Raw genomic sequence first — 23382 nt, 5'->3', positions numbered from 1 at the left:
ATTTTAATGGTCCAATAAATATAAATCAGTTATGCCTTCATTAGATTAAAATTAATTGCAACACCGAGCAATTTATAAAATTCTTATAACATAAAATCTTGTTGCCTAGTGGTATATTAGGCATATCAAATGGTGAAGGCAGAAAAAAGTGCGTAACTCAGCATTTTGAAAGATTCGGCTTAAGGCCATAATCCAGTGATAACTAGTTTATTTTTATTAAGTCTTTGTTCATATGTTTGAATGAAACAGTATATTTTCCGGCAAAATATCTAACACAATGAGCATATTAATGTCATAAAAAAGCTTGATCCACAGAAAAAGAGGATCTTTCGAAATACCTCTATAAACAAAATAAACATGAGTGGTCCAAGACAACTGCCTTGACGAACTCACGTCACTTTAGGCTCGGTATTAGTAATTTTCGCTTGAGTCAAATAATTATGCATAGGTGTTTAATGAGATTAAATAGCTACTACATTTACCATTGAAATTGCAAAATATTTTCTTGTGCTCAGTAAAGGTTGTAATAATTATAATATTTGACAGTAGATAAAACAATTGTCATCAATGATTTTTATTTCTTTTTCTATTTTTAGCTGGGTTATACACCCACTTCCAGTATAAGTGTGGTGATATCATTTCAAATATATCCAGAAATTACATTTTACACTGCAGCTCAATAATAACATACTCAACACCTTCATGCATTTTCATTTCAATCCCAGTTAGTGGAGGGAGCCATAGAAATCAATTTCTTCATATTAATACTTTTATAGCTTACAATAGATTAATGCAGTTTCTGAAAAGTAATAACACTTGGGAAGGTAATAGCATGGTTTTAGAAAACAAGTAAACAGTTAAAGCAGTAGTAAGTTTTATTTAATCTATTGTGGAATTTATAGATAGCGGGAAATAGCTCGTTGGAATATTTATCGATGTGTCAGAGGCTTTCGACAGGGTTTATTGTTTTCTATTGCTGGGTAAATTGCAAAAAATGACATTAAAACAATTCTTTATAATAGTTTCAGTCATATCTGTCAAATAGGCTACAATTTGTAGAAATAAACCAGGTGAATAAAACATTATACTGTATAGCCAAATTCAAAACACAATTTAACCTAATGAAGTTAAGAATGTCCCAAGTGTCCATTTTAGTACCTCTCCTCTTTCTTTGTTGTTTAACAGATATAAAAGTGTTTATATTTCGAACTATCAAGAAAACTTTGCATCTTTGTGGATGATTCAAATTTAAAGGTGTCATGTAAGACCAAGGAAGAAATATAAACTCAATAGATTTAAACAGTTAGGAGATATTTTAATAAAGAAAACAATCCTCAATTCTGAGAAAACAAAATTTGTACCTTTACAACTAAAACAGTGTATACAGCTTATCAGTACAAAATTATAGTTAATAGTTCTAGTTTAGAACAAAATTAACAAATTTTGGGTTAGATAGTAGACAGCCATTTCTTATGGGATAATCATGTCAGTTTGAAATGTAATAAATTCTTATCTATACGCAATTAAGGAAATGCCTAATATATTTAACTTTAATAGTTTGACATTAATCTACAATGCTCACATACAATTTAGATACAATTCAATATACCCACCATATCAACTAGAGCAATGTATAGGAACATTCCAGCTGCAAAGCCGAATATATAGACACTGGCCTCAATCTCGCCCAGCATGATGCCGACAAAGAGGCCCAAATAACAGGTACAGGCGGATAGGAAATTGTAAAGCAGAGCTTGCCGCATGGTCATCCCTGCATTCAGCAGCACGGCAAAGTCTCCTGCACAGTATGAACATAGTAAATTATAAAAATGTATTGACTGACCTTAATCTCACCCACAAAGACACTTAACTAATAGATCAGAGCCTGCCTTATCGCCATCTCCACAATCAACAGTTTTATAATCATAATATGTTGTGAGAAAGAATGAATTTAATCATGCATCTACTTGTGTTTGGAGGGGATCTGCTTCTCCTTACAAAAATTAAATAATTAATAATTTTAGTTACACATTAATAATATTACTGGATATACTGCTTATATTATTTACAAAGTTTATTACAAAATTAAGTAACAAAAGTGACATAATTTGGCTTTTAAAACATTTTTTTAGGGAGAGGCAGGAAAATGCATTTATGCACAACTGTAGTGTGAGACTCTCACAAAATACGTGAAAAATCTACTCAAAACCTCCTCTATACTTCAGGATCCTAACCCAGAAACTGTTGCCACATTACTTCCGGTTGGGTCTGATTTTAACCTAAGCCCTCAGGGCTCATGGCGAACTGTCTTTCGAAGAACTAAGGTGTAGACCGTCCATGTTACAATCCAGATCAGCTTTCTTTCTACAGAGGATGTCCTGGACGAAGTGTGACAAACACGCCCAGTGTTCCTGACCCTCCAGCATCACTTGGCAAACCGATTCTACCAATAAAGCACCAACAGTGCATGTAGCCTCGTGGCGGAGCATTTTCCAACAAGAGCAGCGTAAGAAAGTGTGTTCCGCATCGTCGGGAACGCCCTGACAATAGATGCAGTCCGGTGACCCGGTTTTGCCCATACAAAATAGGTAAATCTGCTCGCACCCATGTCCACTCAGGAATTGGGTAAGGTAGTAGTCTACCTCACCGTGCCTACATTCCACCCAAGGTTGGACCTGCAAGTTGACCTTGCATTCCATCGTTTCCGGGATTCATGTTCCCACATCTCCTGCCATTTCCGATAGGTGCAGGTGCATTCATTCTTTTAAAAGCGGTCGTCACTATATCGCTGATAGATCGTCTTCCTCTCCTCTGCCAAGAGCCTAACAGGGATGACTCCAGCGACCAACAGGACTGCTGGCTCATAGACCAACTTGACGCTACATTTGTCCGAGCCGCATCTGATACGCTTTGTTGTTCAGTGTTCAGCACATCTACCCAAACTTCAGCTCCGTACAGGATTATTGATTGGACTGCAGTCATCAGCAGTTTTCTACGGCTGAACCAGGAGCCACCGACGTTGGCCATCAGCCGACTAAAGAATTGGACTCCCTTAACGGCCTTGTCCGCAGTTCGAAAAATCTGCTCCCTTCAGGTCAGCTTACAATCAACAATTACCCCAAAGTACTTGGTGGTTTGAGTGGTCCGGTATGATAGTTTCTATCCTCTTCTTGGCGAGGATCACGATCTATGCCATAACTAGCTATAGTCAGAGATAGGCCGTGATCTGCCACCCAGTTGTTAACGACGCACATGACATGTTCAGCTTCAGTTGGGCCAGCTCAATGTTTTGTGCGGTGATCAAAACCGCTACATTAAAAATATAAAAAGGTAAGTTAAAAATAGAAAATGTTTAACTTACTTATAACACTATATAACATCGATATATGAAACATGTTCAAGTAATATTCGAACATGATTTTTTTAAATATTAAAATGTACACATGAAAAAAATAAAGGAATCACTTGGCAAATCTGATTCTGGCAAGTACAATAATCTTACTTGGTTAAAGCACTTCCATATAATATACACACTTTAAAACATTCACACTGGCCAGGGGGCGAATTTAGCATATAGTTTGGGAGGGGTTCACCATCAAGGGATTGAGGGCTATGGAATACCCTCCCATGTAAGGAATAGGGTCTAGGGGCGTCCCACAGAAAATTTAAAGTAAATACACATATCAAAACACATTTTGGAGTCTAAAATTTAATATTTTAATAAAAAAATAAATAAAATACGTAAATTTGGAAAATATTTGGGGGTCATGCCCACATAAATCTACCACTGCACTAGCACTAGTTCAGATAGCCATCTTAAAGTAACAAAGTCTGACTTACCCAACTCGTGAGGGAACTCTTCACACATCACGGCAACGCTGATACTGATGCCCGTCAAAATGCTCTCATTGAATGCTGCACCGATGGACAACCCGTCTATGAAGTTATGTATCCCATCTCCGAACACAACCATCCACGCGACAGTGGCAATCACGTTGTCTGATCCCTTCTGAAACCGTAGCACGTGGTCGGTTCCATGACACAGTTTTGGCTTCTGCAACATTCAGTAGTCAGAGAATGTGTAAACAGAGCAAAGTAAATACAACTCTTATCTTACCCTAAACTGACCTGACAATTTCTAATAATGCCTAATGAGTTGGCCACCAATTCACATATCATTTAGATTGGAATAATCTCTTTATTAGCCATATTTAAACTATCAAAATCAATTAAACACAATAGCACATGAAGGAGCAATATTCCCAAATGCTGCTTACAATGTATGTTGTTTATTTATGAATTTAATAATATAAAGCAAGTTTTTATGTTGGTAAAAATGAAAAAATACCGGTATTTGGCGCTTTTCACCAAACAGCAATATTTTAACATTCATAAGTCAGAAACTTGTAATCCGATTAGGACTAAATTCTTATACAAGATATGTACAAGTGCACTGCTTTGGAGTATACAATTTTAGATTTTTGGAAATATATGAAAAATTGTTATTTTATTACAATCTTAACTTTTATTCTTGACCAACCATTGGTCTTACAAGTTTAAAATTTCATAGCCAGAACAGTACACTGTATACTGTATTTGGTCTTAACCAAATTACATGTTCTGGGAGTTATGAATTTTCAAAGATGCAGTCTTGTTAAAAAGCATAAAAAACATGTACTTTTATGTTTTTACCATTCTTGCATCTCAAACAATTTGAGAAACAGGGAAAAATTAGCCATCACCTTATCTACAAAAAATAGTTTTGGGTGTTAGGTTATCCTTCTATGAGTCCATAGAATTATCAAAAATTTTTACACAGATTCAGCTAAATAAAACAAACTAACCTGTTGGTGGCCAAACGAAGCCTTGATGGCTTGCTCTTGGCATTCATAGATGGGATTCTCACTGGGCAGGAAGCTGTCTGGGCTCCGTAATGCAGTGCTTCCTGGTACTTTCTTGCTCCGTCTCTGTTACATTCATCTGACATTTAGTGGTGCCTAAATCTTGTTAACATTTGTGACAAGTACGATATGCTTTCCAAGTAATGATTTGCAAGTTATAAAGGCCTTATCTAAGCATCTTGAGTTCAAACAAACATCATGAATTTGGATGTTATATCTGTAATTGTTTCCAAAGCTATGCTTTAATCTAGGAGTTTTCTGCCAGGGGAATGCTCTACGTTAAGGTTAGTTGTACACCTAAAATTCCTATGAAATCACAGGACGTAATGAAGGAACTGGTAAAGAATAATCATAGCCATATTCTCCGAAAGTGTCACAAGTAATTTGTATGCAATTTAAATTTGATTGTGTAAGTGAAACAAAGTTAATAAAATCATGAACTAATTAATTTTAGTTAATGGATTATGAGTAAAAAATGAATTTATAAATTATTTAGAATAATATAGCCAAAACTCAGATCAGCATAAAGGTGGAATTCATCAGAGGTGAAACCAAGGTCACTATCATTCATGGACTCATGCATTTACTAACTGCAATAAACTATAAAGTAAATACCACAGTGAGCCGGGGCTCAGTTTGGACAATTTATTTTTTGTCTATTATTTTCCCACCTCGGCCACTCTTGTCAGTCGGTGGGGGAGTCACTCCGTCAAGTATTGATTTTTCTGCCTGGTTGGACTGATTGGTCGAGGTCAGCTGGTTGACCTTGACTAGTTTACCGACCAGCTGTTCACCGGCACCGGCACCGGCTACTGTTCGGAGCGGGTCAGACTGTTCGGAGACACGTTTGAGAGAAGCTTACTGTGTTCTGGCTGTTCTCTGTTCTTCCCGTTTCTCCATGGCTGGCTAACTCCACTACTTTCGGCAGGTAATTGTCTTTTTTCAATCTCTTAACTTAATTAGTTGGCGGTTTTTTCTCTCCACCCAGACATATATTATCGTAGTTTAGTTATAAGTAATTTATATATATATTTATTTTGTAACTTGTGTTCCTCGTGTACGTGTTCGTGTCGCAAAGTGTTCGTTCCTGTCTTTCGTACCGTACGTTCTAAATTTGTTAATTTTATTTACTATGCTAGTTTAGTTTTTTATCTTTTGCTCTAGTGCTTTCTAACTGATCCGTTCGGCGAACGGAAATTATTTATTCCGTGTACACACTTTGATTTTTTTTAGTTTAAGCGAGACGGTACAGACTTTGCAAATTTTTGTTACCCTCGTGTTTTGTGTTGCGTGCAAATTTGGGTGGCAACATCCATGATTTCAATTTTATTATTTAATTATTGCCTTTATGAGTAGCGTGAACTGATTAGAATTTAATTATTGTTATTTGGGAAATAATGTATTGTTATTATTTGTAAATTATATAATTATTATTATGCCTACCCTTACAATTAATATTTAATAGCAAAATGTAAATTATTATGATATTATAATAGAATGATTAAAATCCAGCGAATTATAGTTACAAGTAATTGTTTATCACGTTAATCATTTAGTATGGCTGTTCTAGCCTATAAGTAAATGTTTATATATTTGAAAATTTGTTTTGTTTGTAATATTTAATATTGTCACCAAGTAGTGTATCTTTTAATACTTGGTGTCTTGAGGTATTTTTGGGAAATAGTCTTCTGATACTTAAAAGGTACTGTTAGTTACAGATTGTTGTTTTTTTCTTAATTGTTAAATTTAAATATTTTATTATACTTTGTGTGCAAACATAATTAAGTTTTTATTATTTCTCGGGTTGTAGTAAAGTTGTTCTGAATATCTACTGGTTATGTTGGGATTCTATAGGGTCCCGTGAGTGCCGTCAGCGGGACTGGTGCGGCGAGTCTGCCCGGAACAACTAAAAAATGGAATGCCCGCGCCCTGCCAGCGCTATTGGACGGCATCCAACCGGAGTGTAGTGCTCCCATTCATTTCTTCTGGAACAAGGTTGGATTAAAAATGTGTTTCTTTACTTCTTATACTGAACTTGCGAGGACTGGGGTGCAGGGAGCGCTTCCAGATGTTAGATCTGGAGGAGGGCCAGTACCTAGCCAGTATTTATTTAGTTAGTTACATGACCTGAAGGGGAGGATTTCATTTCATCTTTAATTTCGGATTCGTGGAGGCAACTAAGCCCCCGCCTCCTTCGAAAATTGGCTTTAAGTATATTTTTTTTAAATTTCGGCTACAAACTTGAAACAAAATTACTTTTCAAAAATAGTGGGCCTAGAAATTCTACAACCTTTTCTCCCCTCAGTTCATAAAAATTACCAGTTAAAATTTTGCTACTGCCGTACCTGATATATGTTATTTATAGACCAAATTTCTATTTATTGTGTTATTAATATTATATTATTTATTTATTATGTTATTGTTATTATTGGAATTTTATTTTATTGTTGTTTATTTAGTTTTTTAAGTTACGCGGTGCACCGTGGTGCTGAACTGAAGTAATTGTATTTTGCATGGAAATGTTTGCCACCTATTAATTATATATCATTTACTCGAAATCTTGTCTCTTTGTCTCTCTTCCCACTAGTGGCATGTGATTTTTTTTTAATGATTTGCTCCGAGTTTGGGAGGGGCGCGCTTCCGAGGCCTCCTGTCTATTTCGCTTTACTCGGAACAAAATGGTAGCAGAGCGTGGTTACGTGTTTTTTACCCTCTGCGGGCCCGGGGTTTTTGTTTTTGCCACTGGTGGTGAGAGGGATGAATCGAAATTGTTAGTTTGTGACTTCCTGCGCCTGTGCCGTCTCGCTGTGCTATTTTTTTCGCACGATCGACAGGAAGTGTGTGAACTTGTTTATTATTTTCTGATTATTTGTTACTTGTGTGTTTTTGTTATATCTTGTCTTCGTTGTTTTTTTTTCTGGTTTTGTTTCTGGTACGGCGTAGTGTTTTGCTGTGGTATTTTTGGTTTCGCTGCCGTGTTTCGTGGACGGCAGGATTTCTGGGGACCCTGCTGAGAGTGTTGTCTCACTAAGTTATTCACTTGTCGCCTTAGTTATTGCTTTGTTAGTCGTTGACTTCGAGTCAGTGTGTGTTACTTGTTAGTCTGTGTCATTTATTTATTTATCATGCCTGTCTCTCTGGTGCCTGAATACTTGTTGAAGGAGGATCTCCATTTTGAGTTGTTGGCTCGTGGGCTTACTCCGGGTTCCGACTGCGAGTCCATGCGGAAGCAACTGCGTGATATAATATGGAATGACACGACCTGGCCTAGAGATTTGACGTTCCAGAAGCAGAGGCCTATTTTGGAGGCTAAGTTGGAGACGTTTGAGAATAGTCAGGAGGGACTGGTTGGAGTCGCCGCCTACAGGCCGAGAGAGGGCTAGGTATTTGTCCCGGCTTACCCATCTACATATGAGGCTGTTGCTACTTAGAGCCAAGCTTACCAGTTCTGGTGATAAGGAGTGGTTGGAGGAACGCGTCACCTTGGTTGACGGGCTCTGCTACTGTACTCGAGAGGGACGAGGGGGCAAAGGCTCCTGAAAAAAACTTTGTCTGCGATTGACTCTGCTGCGGCTGTTAAGGGTGTGAATGCCGGATCCCTGGGTCAGTTGTTGCTGATTTTGATGTGGGCGTGGCGTCGGGGGTGTCTGGTGTGGACGGGGCCCGGGGGCCTGTGACCCAAATGCCTGCTGGATCTGGGGGACTGGGGGACTGTGGTGACGGGATCCTTTGTTCAGTATCACAAGCTTCCGAACCCACTTACCCGTTGCTGCAGCGACTACCAACGGTGGATGGTCTAGATACTGAAGCCTTGCTGCGGTTTCTTTCTGAGATCCTGCGACTGCATGACTTGCCTGGTCTTCAGGGAGCGAGCTTCCTGCATGTCATCTCTCCGTTTTGTAGGCCACCTTTGGGGTGACTGTCTGGTTCGAGTTCTCCAGAGGGGTGGTACCCTGGATGATTTTTCATAGGGAGGCATTGGATTTCTTTGTTCCTGGTCAGTTGAGGGAACGTCTCCGTGTGGAGAAATTCTTTAGGCCTCAGGGCAACGGAGAGAGTTTGGCTAAGTTTGTGGCCGAGGTGGAGGGACACTGATAGGGTGTTAAGGCTCAATATCCCGAAAGTACTGTGGTCACCACCATTCTTGAGGGTCTCAATCCTGAAGAGAGGTCCCGTCTAGTTTTTTGCTGGTCGCCCTTCCACCTTTTCTGAACTGGACCGTCTGTGCATTGCTTCGCGCAGCGTGCAGTTTGCCGACCGGCAGAGGGCGGAGAGGAACAATCATCGTTCCATCCAGCCCTCCAGGGCTGTCACGGCCGTACAGAATCCCGTGGATGGGCCACAATCACTCTGGTGGGCTTCATTCCACCCATCTGCTATGCCTGTGGTGAACGAGGTCATACTCGTCGGGAGTGTCCTAGGGAGATATCGCCACTAGTCCAAAAAACTAGATCGAAGGGGGGGTTTTTATCTGAAGTTCCCCGAGGTCTAAGAAAAAATTTCAAAAAAAAATAGTACCTGTGCGAAAAATTTGATATAATAGTTTTGGACACTATGAGCCTAGCAGAAAAGGGAAACCTACGCTTAGGGACAGCAATCTTCGGTGTGCCCTTATATCAATATCTTAGTGGGAGACTCAGTGCATAAGGCCCTAGTTGATTCCGGGTCAGCCTGTAGCCTCATCTCTTCCCGTCTTTTTTGAAGCCATTTCAAGGTTAGGTTTGGTGAAGCACACCGAGGAGTCTTCTTTAACTTGCTGGACTGCTTCTAATTTCCCCTCTTCCAATTTCGAAGAAGGCTTCAATCAAGTTTAAGGTTGAATGTTTTTCATGGGTGTGGAGCTTCCTTGTGGCCCAGGACCTGAGTATGGATTGTATTTTAGGGGCGGGATTTTTTATTCGAAAGACTGGTTTGGTGCTGGATCTTCAGGTCGGCCAGTCTTATTTCAAATTCAATCGGCGAGTGTCAGTCCCCTTTTCCGATAATTTCAAATCGACCACCGCAGGTTGTGGAGGTGGAGTGTGAGGAGGGTTCTGCCCCTGAGGACCCGTTCGGTCACTTGGATGAGGAGCAAGCTGGGGTTCTCCGTGAGCTTTGCTCAAGATTTCCGGATGTCCTCACACCCAAGCTCGGTTCTACCCATCTTATTGAATATGAAATTCGTCTGACTGACACTCAGCCAGTACGCTCCCACCCATACAAGTTGGCTCCTCCAAAGATGGAGGTTATGCGTGGTATCATCAAGGATCCTCTTGGATCAAGGAGTTATTGAGCCCTCAAACTCATCGTATGCCAGTCCAGCGTTCTTGGTTCCAAAGCCTAATGGAAAACATCGTATGGTGGTTGACCTAAGAAAACTTAATGCCAAAATTGAAATAGACTCAGTGCCTCTCCCCGATCTCCATTCTGCTTTTGATTGGTTCGGTAAGGCCAAATTTTTCACTATATTTGATTTGAACCAAGCATATCATCAGATTCCGTTGAAGAAGGAATCACGTCCTCTCACGGCCTTCTGTGTTCCGTGGAATTTGTATCAGTTACCGATCTGTGCCTATGGGGCTAGCTGTGGGGGCCAAACGTTAAACTAGGTTGCTTGACTCCATCTTCCACGATGTGAAGTTCAGATATGTCTTTAATTATCTTGATGACCTTCTGGTCTACAGTGAGTCTTTCACGGAACACGTTAAACATCTTGAGGAGGTCTTGGTTAGGTTGGGTAGGGCTGGCCTTACAGTCAATCCGGAGGAGAAGGTGTCTTACGCCAAGTCTGAAATATCGTTTCTTGGTCACCTCGTGTCGTCTAGGGGGGGTATCTATAGACCCTGCCAGGACCCAAGGCATTCGGGATTTTCCTCCTCCGAAGGATGCCAAGGGTGTTGCCAGATTCATCGGCATGGTTAATTTCTACCGTAGGTTTATTCCTGACTTTGCCGAGGTGGCCGCCTCTCTGAACGCTTTAAGAAGGAAAGAGGCAAAGTTTCGTTTGGGGTGAAGATCAAGAACGTGCTTTTCAACTGCTTAGGGAGGCCATTATCCAACCTCCTGTGCTGCGAATACCGAGGACTTTAGTAGGCCCTTCATCTTGCAGACTGACTCCTCATCCTGTGCTGTAGGAGCTGTGCTTTCTCAAGAATTCGACGGCGCTCGGCAACCTATAGCTTTTTGCATCTAGGACTTTGACCCTTCAGGAAAAGAAATCTTCTATTTATGAGCTGGAGTGTCTGGCGGTCGTTTTCGGCATGGATAAGTTTCGGAGGTTCCTAGAGCATTCCGAATTTCTGCTGGAAACTGACAATCAGGCTCTTTCCTGGCTATTGGCCCATCCTCGACAACTCGGGAAGATTGCTCGCTGGGTTGTCAAAATTGCGGCCTTTAAATTCAGGGTGCAGCACATTCGCGGCACCCAAAACGTCGTCGCCGATGCTCTTTCTAGAATGTATCATCTACCTAGCGATCCTGTTGATTCTCAAGCACCGTTGTGTGTGGGACTGTGATGTTGGATTTCCCTGCTTGCCTTTGAGAGTTTTGGCTCTCACCAACTTCAAGACCCCGAGTTGTCAAACATCATTGGTGAGCTCCAGGAGGGAGAAGCCCACTCTCCTTACTTCTTGTCCAAGGGTGTCCTCTGCTGTCGTGCCCGACGCGGAGGTGGGTCCCAAGATTGTTCTGCCGAGTGCCCTCATACCGATGGTCCTTTTCCCTATTTCCATGTTTCTCCCGTGGGCGGTCATTTAGGTATTCACAAGACCATCGCTAAAATCAGAGATAAGTCATCTGGAAGAGTATGGGACAGAGACATTGCTGGTAGAGTACGAGCTTGTCATCTTTGCTCGGTCAGTAAACCAGCACAAAATTACCAAATTAGGACTTCTTTCCTCCGAGGTGGCGGAGCGGCCTCTTGAGAAAGTGTTCATTGACTATGTGGGACCCTTTCCCCGTAGCAAGTCAGGGAACACCTCCCTGCTTGTTGCTGTGGATGCTTTCTCTAAGTTTTGCTGGTTGATTCCTCTTAGGAGTGCCACGGCGTCGCTCACCGTCAAGGCACTCAAGTCCCGCCTTCTACAGAATTTTGGAGTGCCCACCACCTTCGTCTCGGATAACGGCACACAATTCGTGTCGAGGGAGTTTCATCGCTTCTGTTTTGGGCATGGAATCAAACATGTTACGACATCTCCTTACTACCCCCAGCCTTCTCATGCTGAGCGGTTCAACCGCAATCTCAGAGCCACCCTCATCGCTTATCACGCTGAGAAACAAACTACCTGGGATGAAAACCTGAGCTGGCTTCAGTTAGCCTTCAATTCTGCTCTTCACGAAAGTCATGATTCCACGCCTTTCCAGGTCATGTTTAGTCGTCCTCCTTCTGATCCCTTGTCTAATCTCTGGAGTCTGGATAGTCTTCTACCAGTGCCTGGTATCCCAATGTGAGTGACACTTGGGAAGCAGTCAGGGTTAAGCTCCTACAGTCTAGGGAAAGGGTGAGGAGAAAATTCAATAAGGGACGTATTGCTAACCCCTTCCAGGTGGGGGATCTTGTCTTTTGTAAGGCCCATTCCGGTCAGTTCGGCCGTGGATAAAACGGGCAGCCAAACTTTGCTATCGGTGGACAGGTCTCACGGATTCTTCGTTTTCTCTCCCAGTTACTGCTGAGTTGGTTGATCCCGTATCGGGGAGGTTGTGGCGGAAGGCCCACGTTTCTCATCTGAAGGCCTTCCGTGGTGATTACTCTGGTCATGCTCTGGATACTAGTGCGGCTGCGGGGGTGTCCGGGGACTGATCACCCCTGGTTTTCCCTGTGGTGTCGTTTTACTCTCTTTCTATTTTCTTTCTTTTCTCCTAGAGAGGCGCCTCTCAAAATTTCAGGGAGGATCGTGTTTTTTGTCTGCCTCCTGCTCAGGACTTTCGTTTCCTGTTAGGGTTCTCGACTTCCCGTTTCCTGTGCCAGAGCTTGTTGGTTCTTCTTTCAGTGGGGGAGAGGTTTTGTTTGGGGTTGCACCCTTTTTAGTGGGGGAGGTTGAGCCGGGGCTCAGTTTGGACAATTTATTTTTTGTCTATTATTTTCCCACCTCGGCCACTCTTGTCAGTCGGTGGGGGAGTCACTCCGTCAAGTATTGATTTTTCTGCCTGGTTGGACTGATTGGTCGAGGTCAGCTGGTTGACCTTGACTAGTTTACCGACCAGCTGTTCACCGGCACCGGCACCGGCTACTGTTCGGAGCGGTCAGACTGTTCGGAGACACGTTTGGAGAAGCTTACTGTGTTCTGGCTGTTCTCTGTTCTTCCCGTTTCTCCAATGGCTGGCTAACTCCACTACTTTCGGCAGGTAATTGTCTTTTTCAATCTCTTAACTTAATTAGTTGGCGGTTTTTCTCTCCCACCCAGACATATATTATCGTAGTTTAGTTATAAGTAATTTATATATATTTATTTTGTAACTTGTGTTCCTCGTGTACGTGTTCGTGTCGCAAAGTGTTCGTTCCTGTCTTTCGTACCGTACGTTCTAAATTTGTTAATTTATTTACTATGCTAGTTTAGTTTTTTATCTTTTGCTCTAGTGCTTTCTAACTGATCCGTTCGGCGAACGGAAATTATTTATTCCGTGTACACACTTTTGATTTTTTTAGTTTAAGCGAGACGGTAACAGACTTTGCAAATTTTTGTTACCTCGTGTTTTGTGTTGCGTGCAAATTTGGGTGGCAACATCCATGATTTCAATTTTATTATTTAATTATTGCCTTTATAGTAGCGTGAACTGATTAGAATTAATTATTGTTATTTGGGAAATAATGTATTGTTATTATTTGTAAATTATATAATTATTATTATGCCTACTTACAATTAATATTTAAATAGCAAAATGTAAAATTATTATGATATTATAATCGAATGATTAAAATCCAGCGAATTATAGTTACAAGTAATTGTTATCACGCTTAATCATTTAGTATGGCTGTTCTAGCCTATAAGTAAATGTTTATATATTTGAAAATTTGTTTTGTTTGTAATATTTAATATTGTCACCAAGTAGTGTATCTTTTAATACTTGGTGTCTTGAGGTATTTTTGGGAAATAGTCTTCTGATACTTAAAAGGTACTGTTAGTTACAGATTGTTGTTTTTTCTTAATTGTTAAATTTAAATATTTTATTATACTTTGTGGCAAACATAATTAAGTTTTATTATTTCTCGGGTTGTAGTAAAGTTGTTCTGAATATCTACTGGTTATGTTGGGCTTCTATAGGGTCCCCGTGAGTGCCGTCAGCGGGACTGGTGCGGCGAGTCTGCCCGGAACAACTAAAAAATGGAAATGCCCGCGCCCTGCCAGCGCTATTGGACCGGCATCCAAACCGGAGTGTAGTGCTCCCATTTCATTTCTTCTGGAACAAGGTTGGATTAAAAAATGTGTTTCTTTACTTCTTATACTGAACTTGCGAGGACTGGGGTGCAGGGAGCGCTTCCAGATGTTAGATCTGGAGGAGGGCCAGTACCTAGCCAGTATTTATTTAGTTAGTTACATGACCTGAAGGGGAGGATTTCATCTTTAATTCGGATTCGTGGAGGCAACTAAGCCCCCGCCTCCTTCGAAAATTGGCTTTAAGTATATTTTTTTTAAATTTCGGCTACAAACTTGAAACAAAATTACTTTTCAAAAATAGTGGGCCTAGAAATTCTACAACCTTTTCCTCCCCTCAGTTCATAAAAATTACCAGTTAAAATTTTGCTACTGCCGTACCTGATATATGTTATTTATAGACCAAATTTTATTTATTGTGTTATTAATATTATATTATTTATTTATTATGTTATTGTTATTATTGGAATTTTATTTTATTGTTGTTATTTAGTTTTTAAGTTACGCGGTGCACCGTGGTGCTGAAGTAATTGTATTTTGCATGGAAATGTTTGCCACTATTAATTATATATCATTTACTCGAAATCTTGTCTCTTTGTCTCTCTTCCCACTAGTGGCATGTGATTTTTTTTTAAATGATTTGCTCCGAGTTTGGGAGGGGCGCGCTTCCGAGGCCTCCTGTCTATTTCGCTTACTCGGAACAACAGTCTAATCGTTAATCTCTTTCATGATCTCAATCATGAAAAAAACTCAAACTCCTGACCACATATCAATGTTACTGTAATTCATTGACACATGTTTGAATTAATAAATTGAAAATTTGAAATTATAATTGGACGAATGCACGATTTAGATAATTTGCACATACACAAGCAAAATTTTTCTCATGGAAAAACTAAATTTCATGATAATATGCAGTTTTAATGTCATTTAAAATGTAAATATAGCTTCAAATAAAATATAAACATAACCTCAAATGCAAATATAAACACTGTGTACGATATTACTTTGTGATTGATGTGATCGTGTCACAACACTCAGGTATCTTTTCTTTATTTTAACCTAGATTGTTGTTATGTTTTAGGATAGTTATCTGTCTGAGGAAGAGATTAGATTGCAGATCTTGAAACATATAGTGTTAACTGATTTCTTGTATTATTGGTAAATGTCTGGAGAAATCCGGTTTCCTTCACAATCCTTCCATCGTCAAAAACAAACAGCTTTTCTGGCTATAGTTTTTGCAAGATGACTTTTTCCTTTTTTAAAGATTGTAATAATTTTATCTCTTTTAAACGTATTCATAAATGTTAAATCAGTGTCAACTAACCGTATACGGACTCTTAAAGTGGTGACTTTATTTTTCCAATAAATCAATCTCCCTTCGTTTTTAAGCTCCTAAGTTTCTAACTGAGTGCTATGACTTTTTAATTTCTTCAGTAGCAGAAATGAACTCATCATTAAGAATTTTTATAGTTTCATTTAAATTTCCTATTTTCAGTTAATGTCTCGTGCATGGCTTCTACTCGTATATCTTAAAGTTCCACAGATCGTTTATCCAAAGATAAACAAACAATTAATACAAACCCACTTTAAAGACAATTCTTCCTTAGTACGTTAAGAGCATATAAAATGGTACCATATATATATATATATATATATAGAACTTGTATATATATATATATATATAGAACTTGCATATCAACAGTTATTGACATTTTTGAACTTTTTTACAACCTCACTTATAACCCTATTTATAGCCAACAAAATAAATAGGTCCAAGAAGACGATGTGGGTTACATGTACTCCACACAAGTCTTGATAAAAAATACGAGCGGGCTATCCCTAGGCCGCATTTTGTTTATTGTTTATGACCCACCAAAAATCATAAAATAATAATTCTCTATAGTAACGTATGTCCTATGAACTATCTACATATATTTTATGACTGCATGTGAGTAGTATAAGTTATCTAAATCTTTTTCATATCATATAATAGCTGTCACATCACATCACCCAATCTGTGTCATGAATTGTGTAATTGTGCTTTTTACTTATTTTAAAATAAATCAACATAAAATTTTGTATTCTTAAAGAAAATAAAGTAAGAAAATGAAAAATGTTTTTTCTCACAGGAATTATTTTTTTACTCATAATTTACTATAAAGTAAATTAGCAAACAAAAATTATTAAAACATAAAAGTAAAAGATTTTAAAAGTGTTATGCACAGTAAAACTATTATTCAATAATGTTATGTTGTAGACAATTTGACTGTGTATAATAGGATACAAATTATGTGTATATACTTTTTTAATACTGTTCAAAAAAGGTCAAAATTATGTTGATTTATCCTTGTACAATCAGTACATGAAGTAGTGTCATTTATTATAACTAGTTAACCTATGGTAAATCTAAACTATTTAGTAAAACATGTAATTTTAAGATTAAAAAATAAATATTGTCAGCGATAATTCTGAATGTTTTTATAAAAACTTGTGTTATTTCCAAAGTATTTTATAAGTTTTTAAAAAGCTGCCAAGTAAACTGAAAATAGTTTAAAAAATTCAAATAAAATTTCAAGCAAAATTTAAAAGAATTGGCTTTATATTCACTATACTGTTACTTTATATATTTTACTTTATAGTTATAGTGTATTTATAAAACATTTGCGTTTTCCCTATTTTTACTTTCATCTAATTCAGTATAACCTTTATAAATTAGTGACTTCATACTTATGAACTCACTACACCACCACTTATACTTATACACCATTCAAAAAATACAAAAATTATTGTCATCCTAAAAGGATTACATATTTTCACTAGGGAAATTATGATGTTTAAATTTCCATTTTCATAAATGATTAAACAATATAATCATATAATATCATTAATATTGTTTTTAATTCAACAAATTCAATTCAGACTGTAAGAGACCTTACTTGTATGGTATGTATAAACTATAAAGTACATACCTCCCTCTCATCGTTAATCACTTTCATGATCCTCTCAATCATGAAGAAGACCCAAACTCCTGACCACATCATCAATGAGATTCTGAGATAGCTGTGTCCAATATCTCCCTCCATCAAATTTAGAGCCTGTAATCATATTTAATTACATAAAATATAAAATATATTTCCGGTATGCTAGGTTTTACCAAACTAATCTTTCATTGTAATCATATATAAAGGAATAGAATTGAACAGATTATTAAGCATATGATGTTTTTATTGTGTATTAGATCATATTTGTAATACTTGCTCTGCCGGATATCTCACTTTCCAGGCTAGCATGCTACCACTACACCACAGTGCCCTTACTTTTACGATTCAATTATTTTCTATTTCACTGTTTCTGTCCCATATAATGTTTAAATAACTAAACTAAATAAAATTGGAAAACTAAATACCCGTTAAAAACTTTTAACATTCATTAAATTTGTACAAACGGCAATAGGCTCATTAAATTTCAATAAAGATTGAATCATAAAAATGACATGCTCTGCTGGGACTCCAAACCGGATCTCTCCTTTGCCAGGTGAGCATGCTACCAAACAAAGCGCTGGCAGGGTAGAGGAGAGGTCATAGAGTCACACCCTCCAATAACTAAATATTCTAATACAGTAAAAAATATAATAAAAGCGAGGAATATCCACCTTGCATTTCATACAGTGATGAAGTTTATTACATTCTGGAAGTAGTATTTTATTATAACACATAAACAATTTGCACTAAAAACTATTGAAAATAGACTGATTCTTTAAAGACTCAAAATAAAAAACAAAAATATGTCAGAAGAAAATCTCAATTACTAACAGAATTAACAAAATATGACTTGGTAAACTGTTCAAACTATTATTAAACTACGTAATTTCAAAGTATTAACAAATATGAAACATGTTTTTTATGTTTAATTTACAAATGAGTTTCACCTGAGGAATGAGATGAAAGAGGGAGCTGGAGGTGAGAGATCCAACAGCTAGACCAATGAGAGCGGTCAGCATCTGCTTGTAGAATGCTTTCTGCATAAGTGGTAACACACTGACACCCAGTAGAGAGCAGAGACTGATGGCAGTCACAAACATCAGTCCTAGACACCATACTGGAACAGCACAATACACATCTCTATATAAATAATAACACACTGACACCGAGCAGTGAGCAGAGACTGATGGCAGTCACAAACATCAGTCCTAGACACCATACTGGAACAGCACAATACACATCTCTATATAAATAATAACACACTGACACCGAGCAGTGAGCAGAGACTGATGGCAGTCACAAACATCAGTCCTAGACACCATACTGGAACAGCACAATACACATCTCTATATAAATAATAACACACTGACACCGAGCAGTGAGCAGAGACTGATGGCAGTCACAAACATCAGTCCTAGACACCATACTGGAACAGCACAATACACATCTCTATATAAATAATAACACACTGACACCGAGCAGTGAGCAGAGACTGATGGCAGTCACAAACATCAGTCCTAGACACCATACTGGAACAGCACAATACACATCTCTATATAAATAATAACACACTGACACCGAGCAGTGAGCAGAGACTGATGGCAGTCACAAACATCAGTCCTAGACACCATACTGGAACAGCACAATACACATCTCTATATAAATAATAACACACTGACACCGAGCAGTGAGCAGAGACTGATGGCAGTCACAAACATCAGTCCTAGACACCATACTGGAACAGCACAATACACATCTCTATATAAATAATAACACACTGACACCGAGCAGTGAGCAGAGACTGATGGCAGTCACAAACATCAGTCCTAGACACCATACTGGAACAGCACAATACACATCTCTATATAAGTAATAACACACTGACACCGAGCAGTGAGCAGAGACTGATGGCAGTCACAAACATCAGTCCTAGACACCATACTGGAACAGCACAATACACATCTCTATATAAATAATAACACACTGACACCGAGCAGTGAGCAGAGACTGATGGCAGTCACAAACATCAGTCCTAGACACCATACTGGAACAGCACAATACACATCTCTATATAAATAATAACACACTGACACCGAGCAGTGAGCAGAGACTGATGGCAGTCACAAACATCAGTCCTAGACACCATACTGGAACAGCACAATACACATCTCTATATAAATAATAACACACTGACACCGAGCAGTGAGCAGAGACTGATGGCAGTCACAAACATCAGTCCTAGACACCATACTGGAACAGCACAATACACATCTCTATATAAATAATAACACACTGACACCGAGCAGTGAGCAGAGACTGATGGCAGTCACAAACATCAGTCCTAGACACCATACTGGAACAGCACAATACACATCTCTATATAAATAATAACACACTGACACCGAGCAGTGAGCAGAGACTGATGGCAGTCACAAACATCAGTCCTAGACACCATACTGGAACAGCACAATACACATCTCTATATAAATAATAACACACTGACACCGAGCAGTGAGCAGAGACTGATGGCAGTCACAAACATCAGTCCTAGACACCATACTGGAACAGCACAATACACATCTCTATATAAATAATAACACACTGACACCGAGCAGTGAGCAGAGACTGATGGCAGTCACAAACATCAGTCCTAGACACCATACTGGAACAGCACAATACACATCTCTATATAAATAATAACACACTGACACCGAGCAGTGAGCAGAGACTGATGGCAGTCACAAACATCAGTCCTAGACACCATACTGGAACAGCACAATACACATCTCTATATAAATAATAACACACTGACACCGAGCAGTGAGCAGAGACTGATGGCAGTCACAAACATCAGTCCTAGACACCATACTGGAACAGCACAATACACATCTCTATATAAATAATAACACACTGACACCGAGCAGTGAGCAGAGACTGATGGCAGTCACAAACATCAGTCCTAGACACCATACTGGAACAGCACAATACACATCTCTATAAATAATAACACACTGACACCGAGCAGTGAGCAGAGACTGATGGCAGTCACAAACATCAGTCCTAGACACCATACTGGAACAGCACAATACATATTTCTGTATAAGAGGTAACACAGTTTACCTATACCCAGCAGAAATCACTTTTGGCTGGTTTATACCTTCCAGTTGAACCTACCACTGGGCACAGCAAAAACCAATGTGTCACTTAAATCTAGGCAACCTTATGGATGTCTAGGAGGGGCACATCACTAACCGCAAATGTCAAGATTGTGGGGTTAAAGGTCAAATCGATATGTCTAGTCTACTGCGGGAGATGACTGTTGGAATTGGTGGGGTTTGTTCCCTAACCTCAGAGGTTCTTGCTAGCCTCAACAAGGGTGTGCCACCCCTGTCTGCTTTGACTGGAAAGGCTGGTTCAGAGCTGGCCTCCCCTTCTTCCGGGAAGGCATGACTTTGAGATTAGTCCCTAATTCTTCCTCATGGATCTCGATATGAGGCGGCCCCTACTAACCTTACCCATCCTGAATATCCTGTCACTCTGGAAGCAGCGCTAATGTTCTTACAGGACTAAGTGCAATTTATAAGCTTCTTGTCCTAAGAGAACAAAACAAACAAACAAAAAGAATGTAGTAACACAACAAAAAACACAATTTGTAAACAGTACAACACTCGTTTTAGCATCAGTCATAAATATATATTTACTGTTGATCTGATCTTATATTGCTTAGGGTGGATTGTGGGTGATTATACAACTCATTAATTTAGGTAATTACTCATCTGGGAGCATTGTATAGGAGATTATTGAGATATCATATGTATGTGGGTATGTCCTACAGCTCATCAAAACATTCAGCTCCTTGTAGGAGATTCTAGAGCTAACATTTTTAGGAGAGATGGAATTATGACACACCTACAAAATGAAATATATCATTTTTTTAATTCATATCATTATTTTATGATTTAAATGTAATTTTTTAATTGTAAACAATGTTATATGTGAATGATTTGTGGTTTGTAATTGTGTTGTACTTGAATATAACCAAAGATTAAATCAATTAAGTTGCTATAACAATATACAGGCATAAAAATATTTTATTACAGAGTATAAACAGAAATTAACACACAAATGGTTAAAAATTGTTCATAAGTAACAAAAATCAACCAATATTTGACAATAAACCAAGTTTACAAGCCGGACTCTTGGTCTTTAATTGGGTCTCAATGTAATCAGAGATAATGACCCTTTACAATGTACAAATAGGCAATTATAACCATGAAGATAAGCAGAACAGTGTGGCACTCTTTACAGTTTAACCCAGGCTGAAGTCATACTTATACAATAAAGGTAAAGATACTAATACAATTTCATAGTAAGGAGGTTTCTTACAGCCAACTTATTCGGAAATCGTGTGTTTTATGACTATAAGAAATACAACATGAATAAAGTTTTGATTTAGGCAGAGTTTAAAACTACTTAAACATCATACATTAGCATAAATTAAATTTCCTACTATTTGCCTAGAGAAATCAGTGATAGAGTAAACAATAATACAGGATTAGCCAAGTGTGTGTTTTGAAGCTCAAGAACAATAAATAAGTGTGTTGTAACAGTTTTATTTTTAAGAGATTTAATTCATGAGATGTTAATTTGATTGTCTTGTATTTGGTAACAGGGATTGTTAAGCCCTTGATATGTTTAACAGACCGGTTTTCATTTAGGAAAATATTACTCCGAATTCCGATTTTGCCGGTACATCACATCTACAAGTACTCCTATTGCCTACCCAGTGCAGTAGTTCAGTCACATTTGGATCAGGTGGCATGGATTCCATGTACTTGTCATCTCTGTAATGTGGACTTGCCTGGCAGGAGCAACCTAAGGTCTCTAATAGTACTTACTTGTATTGCCTACCCAGTGCAGTAGTCCAGTCACATTTGGATCAGGTGGCATGGATTCTATGTAGTTGTCATCTCTGTGATGTGGACTTGCCTGGCAGGAGCAACCTAAGGTCTCTAATAGTACTCCTATTGCCTACCCAGTGCAGTAGTCCAGTCACATTTGGATCAGGTGGCATGGATTCTATGTAGTTGTCATCTCTGTGATGTGGACTTGCCTGGCAGGAGCAACCTAAGGTCTCTAATAGTACTCCTATTGCCTACCCAGTGCAGTAGTCCAGTCACATTTGGATCAGGTGGCATGGATTCTATGTAGTTGTCATCTCTGTGATGTGGACTTGCCTGGCAGGAGCAACCTAAGGTCTCTAATAGTACTTACTTGTATTGCCTACCCAGTGCAGTAGTCCAGTCACATTTGGATCAGGTGGCATTGATTCTATGTAGTTGTCATCTCTGTGATGTGGACTTGCCTGGCAGGAGCAACCTAAGGTCTCTAATAGTACTTGTATTGCCTACCCAGTGCAGTAGTCCAGTCACATTTGGATCAGGTGGCATGGATTCTATGTAATTGTCATCTCTGTAATGTGGACTTGCCTGGCAGGAGCAACCTAAGGTCTCTAATAGTACTTGTATTGCCTACCCAGTGCAGTAGTCCAGTCACATTTGGATTGGATTGCCTGGCTTCTACTGTGTTGTCTTCATATTCTATGAGAGATGCAGCTACTGTAATAACTCATCTATTATCCCTAAGCCCATGTTGAGAATCATGACAGAGACTGTTCACCTCAAGATAATTTAAAATTAAAAGCCTTTTTATAAGATTTTTCATACATTTTTGAAAGAGTCCTGTAACAGTGAAACTGGTCCAATTTTGTGCTTTCTTTCTTATGAATAGGGATCACTTTTAACAATTTTGACTGATCAGGAAAAATGTCTGTCCCAAAAGAAGAATTAATTGGTAATGTGTATTAGCACTTCATTTATCAAACACCAAACATATGTTTAAAAATCACCATAGGAAGTTTGTCGAAGCCACAATTGACAAGCTTCTTTTCTCCAGATTGCAGCAGTAAACAGCTGATTTGTCAAAAACATAGTGGGGGAGTAGTTGTGTATTAAGCCCCAACTTAAATAATATAAATGAGATGAGTAATTTATAAATTTTTCATCAGAATATTGTTAATTTAGCAAGAAGAATAGAAGAATCACTGCCGATAGTTTTAGATGAAATTGGTCTGCACATTGTTATACT

The 23382-nt window shown here is 38.7% G+C and overlaps 1 protein-coding gene across 1 annotated transcript in view; it reads right to left on the bottom strand.

Moving 5' to 3' along the window:
* Positions 1-23382, bottom strand: part of LOC124368708 (metal cation symporter ZIP14-like) — a 63202-nt gene that overhangs the window by 9599 nt on the left and 30221 nt on the right. The window contains exons 3-7 of the mRNA XM_046826010.1: positions 18183-18352; positions 17224-17349; positions 4845-4967; positions 3841-4054; positions 1614-1798 (exon numbers count right to left, since the gene is read on the bottom strand). Of these exons, the coding sequence (XP_046681966.1) occupies positions 1614-1798; positions 3841-4054; positions 4845-4967; positions 17224-17349; positions 18183-18352 (818 nt within the window). The remainder of the gene's footprint in view (positions 1-1613; positions 1799-3840; positions 4055-4844; positions 4968-17223; positions 17350-18182; positions 18353-23382) is intronic.

Source organism: Homalodisca vitripennis, chromosome X (genome assembly GCF_021130785.1).
Source record: "Homalodisca vitripennis isolate AUS2020 chromosome X, UT_GWSS_2.1, whole genome shotgun sequence".
Taxonomy (NCBI): Eukaryota; Metazoa; Arthropoda; class Insecta; order Hemiptera; family Cicadellidae; genus Homalodisca; species Homalodisca vitripennis.
This window is presented reverse-complemented; position numbering and strand designations above follow the sequence as displayed.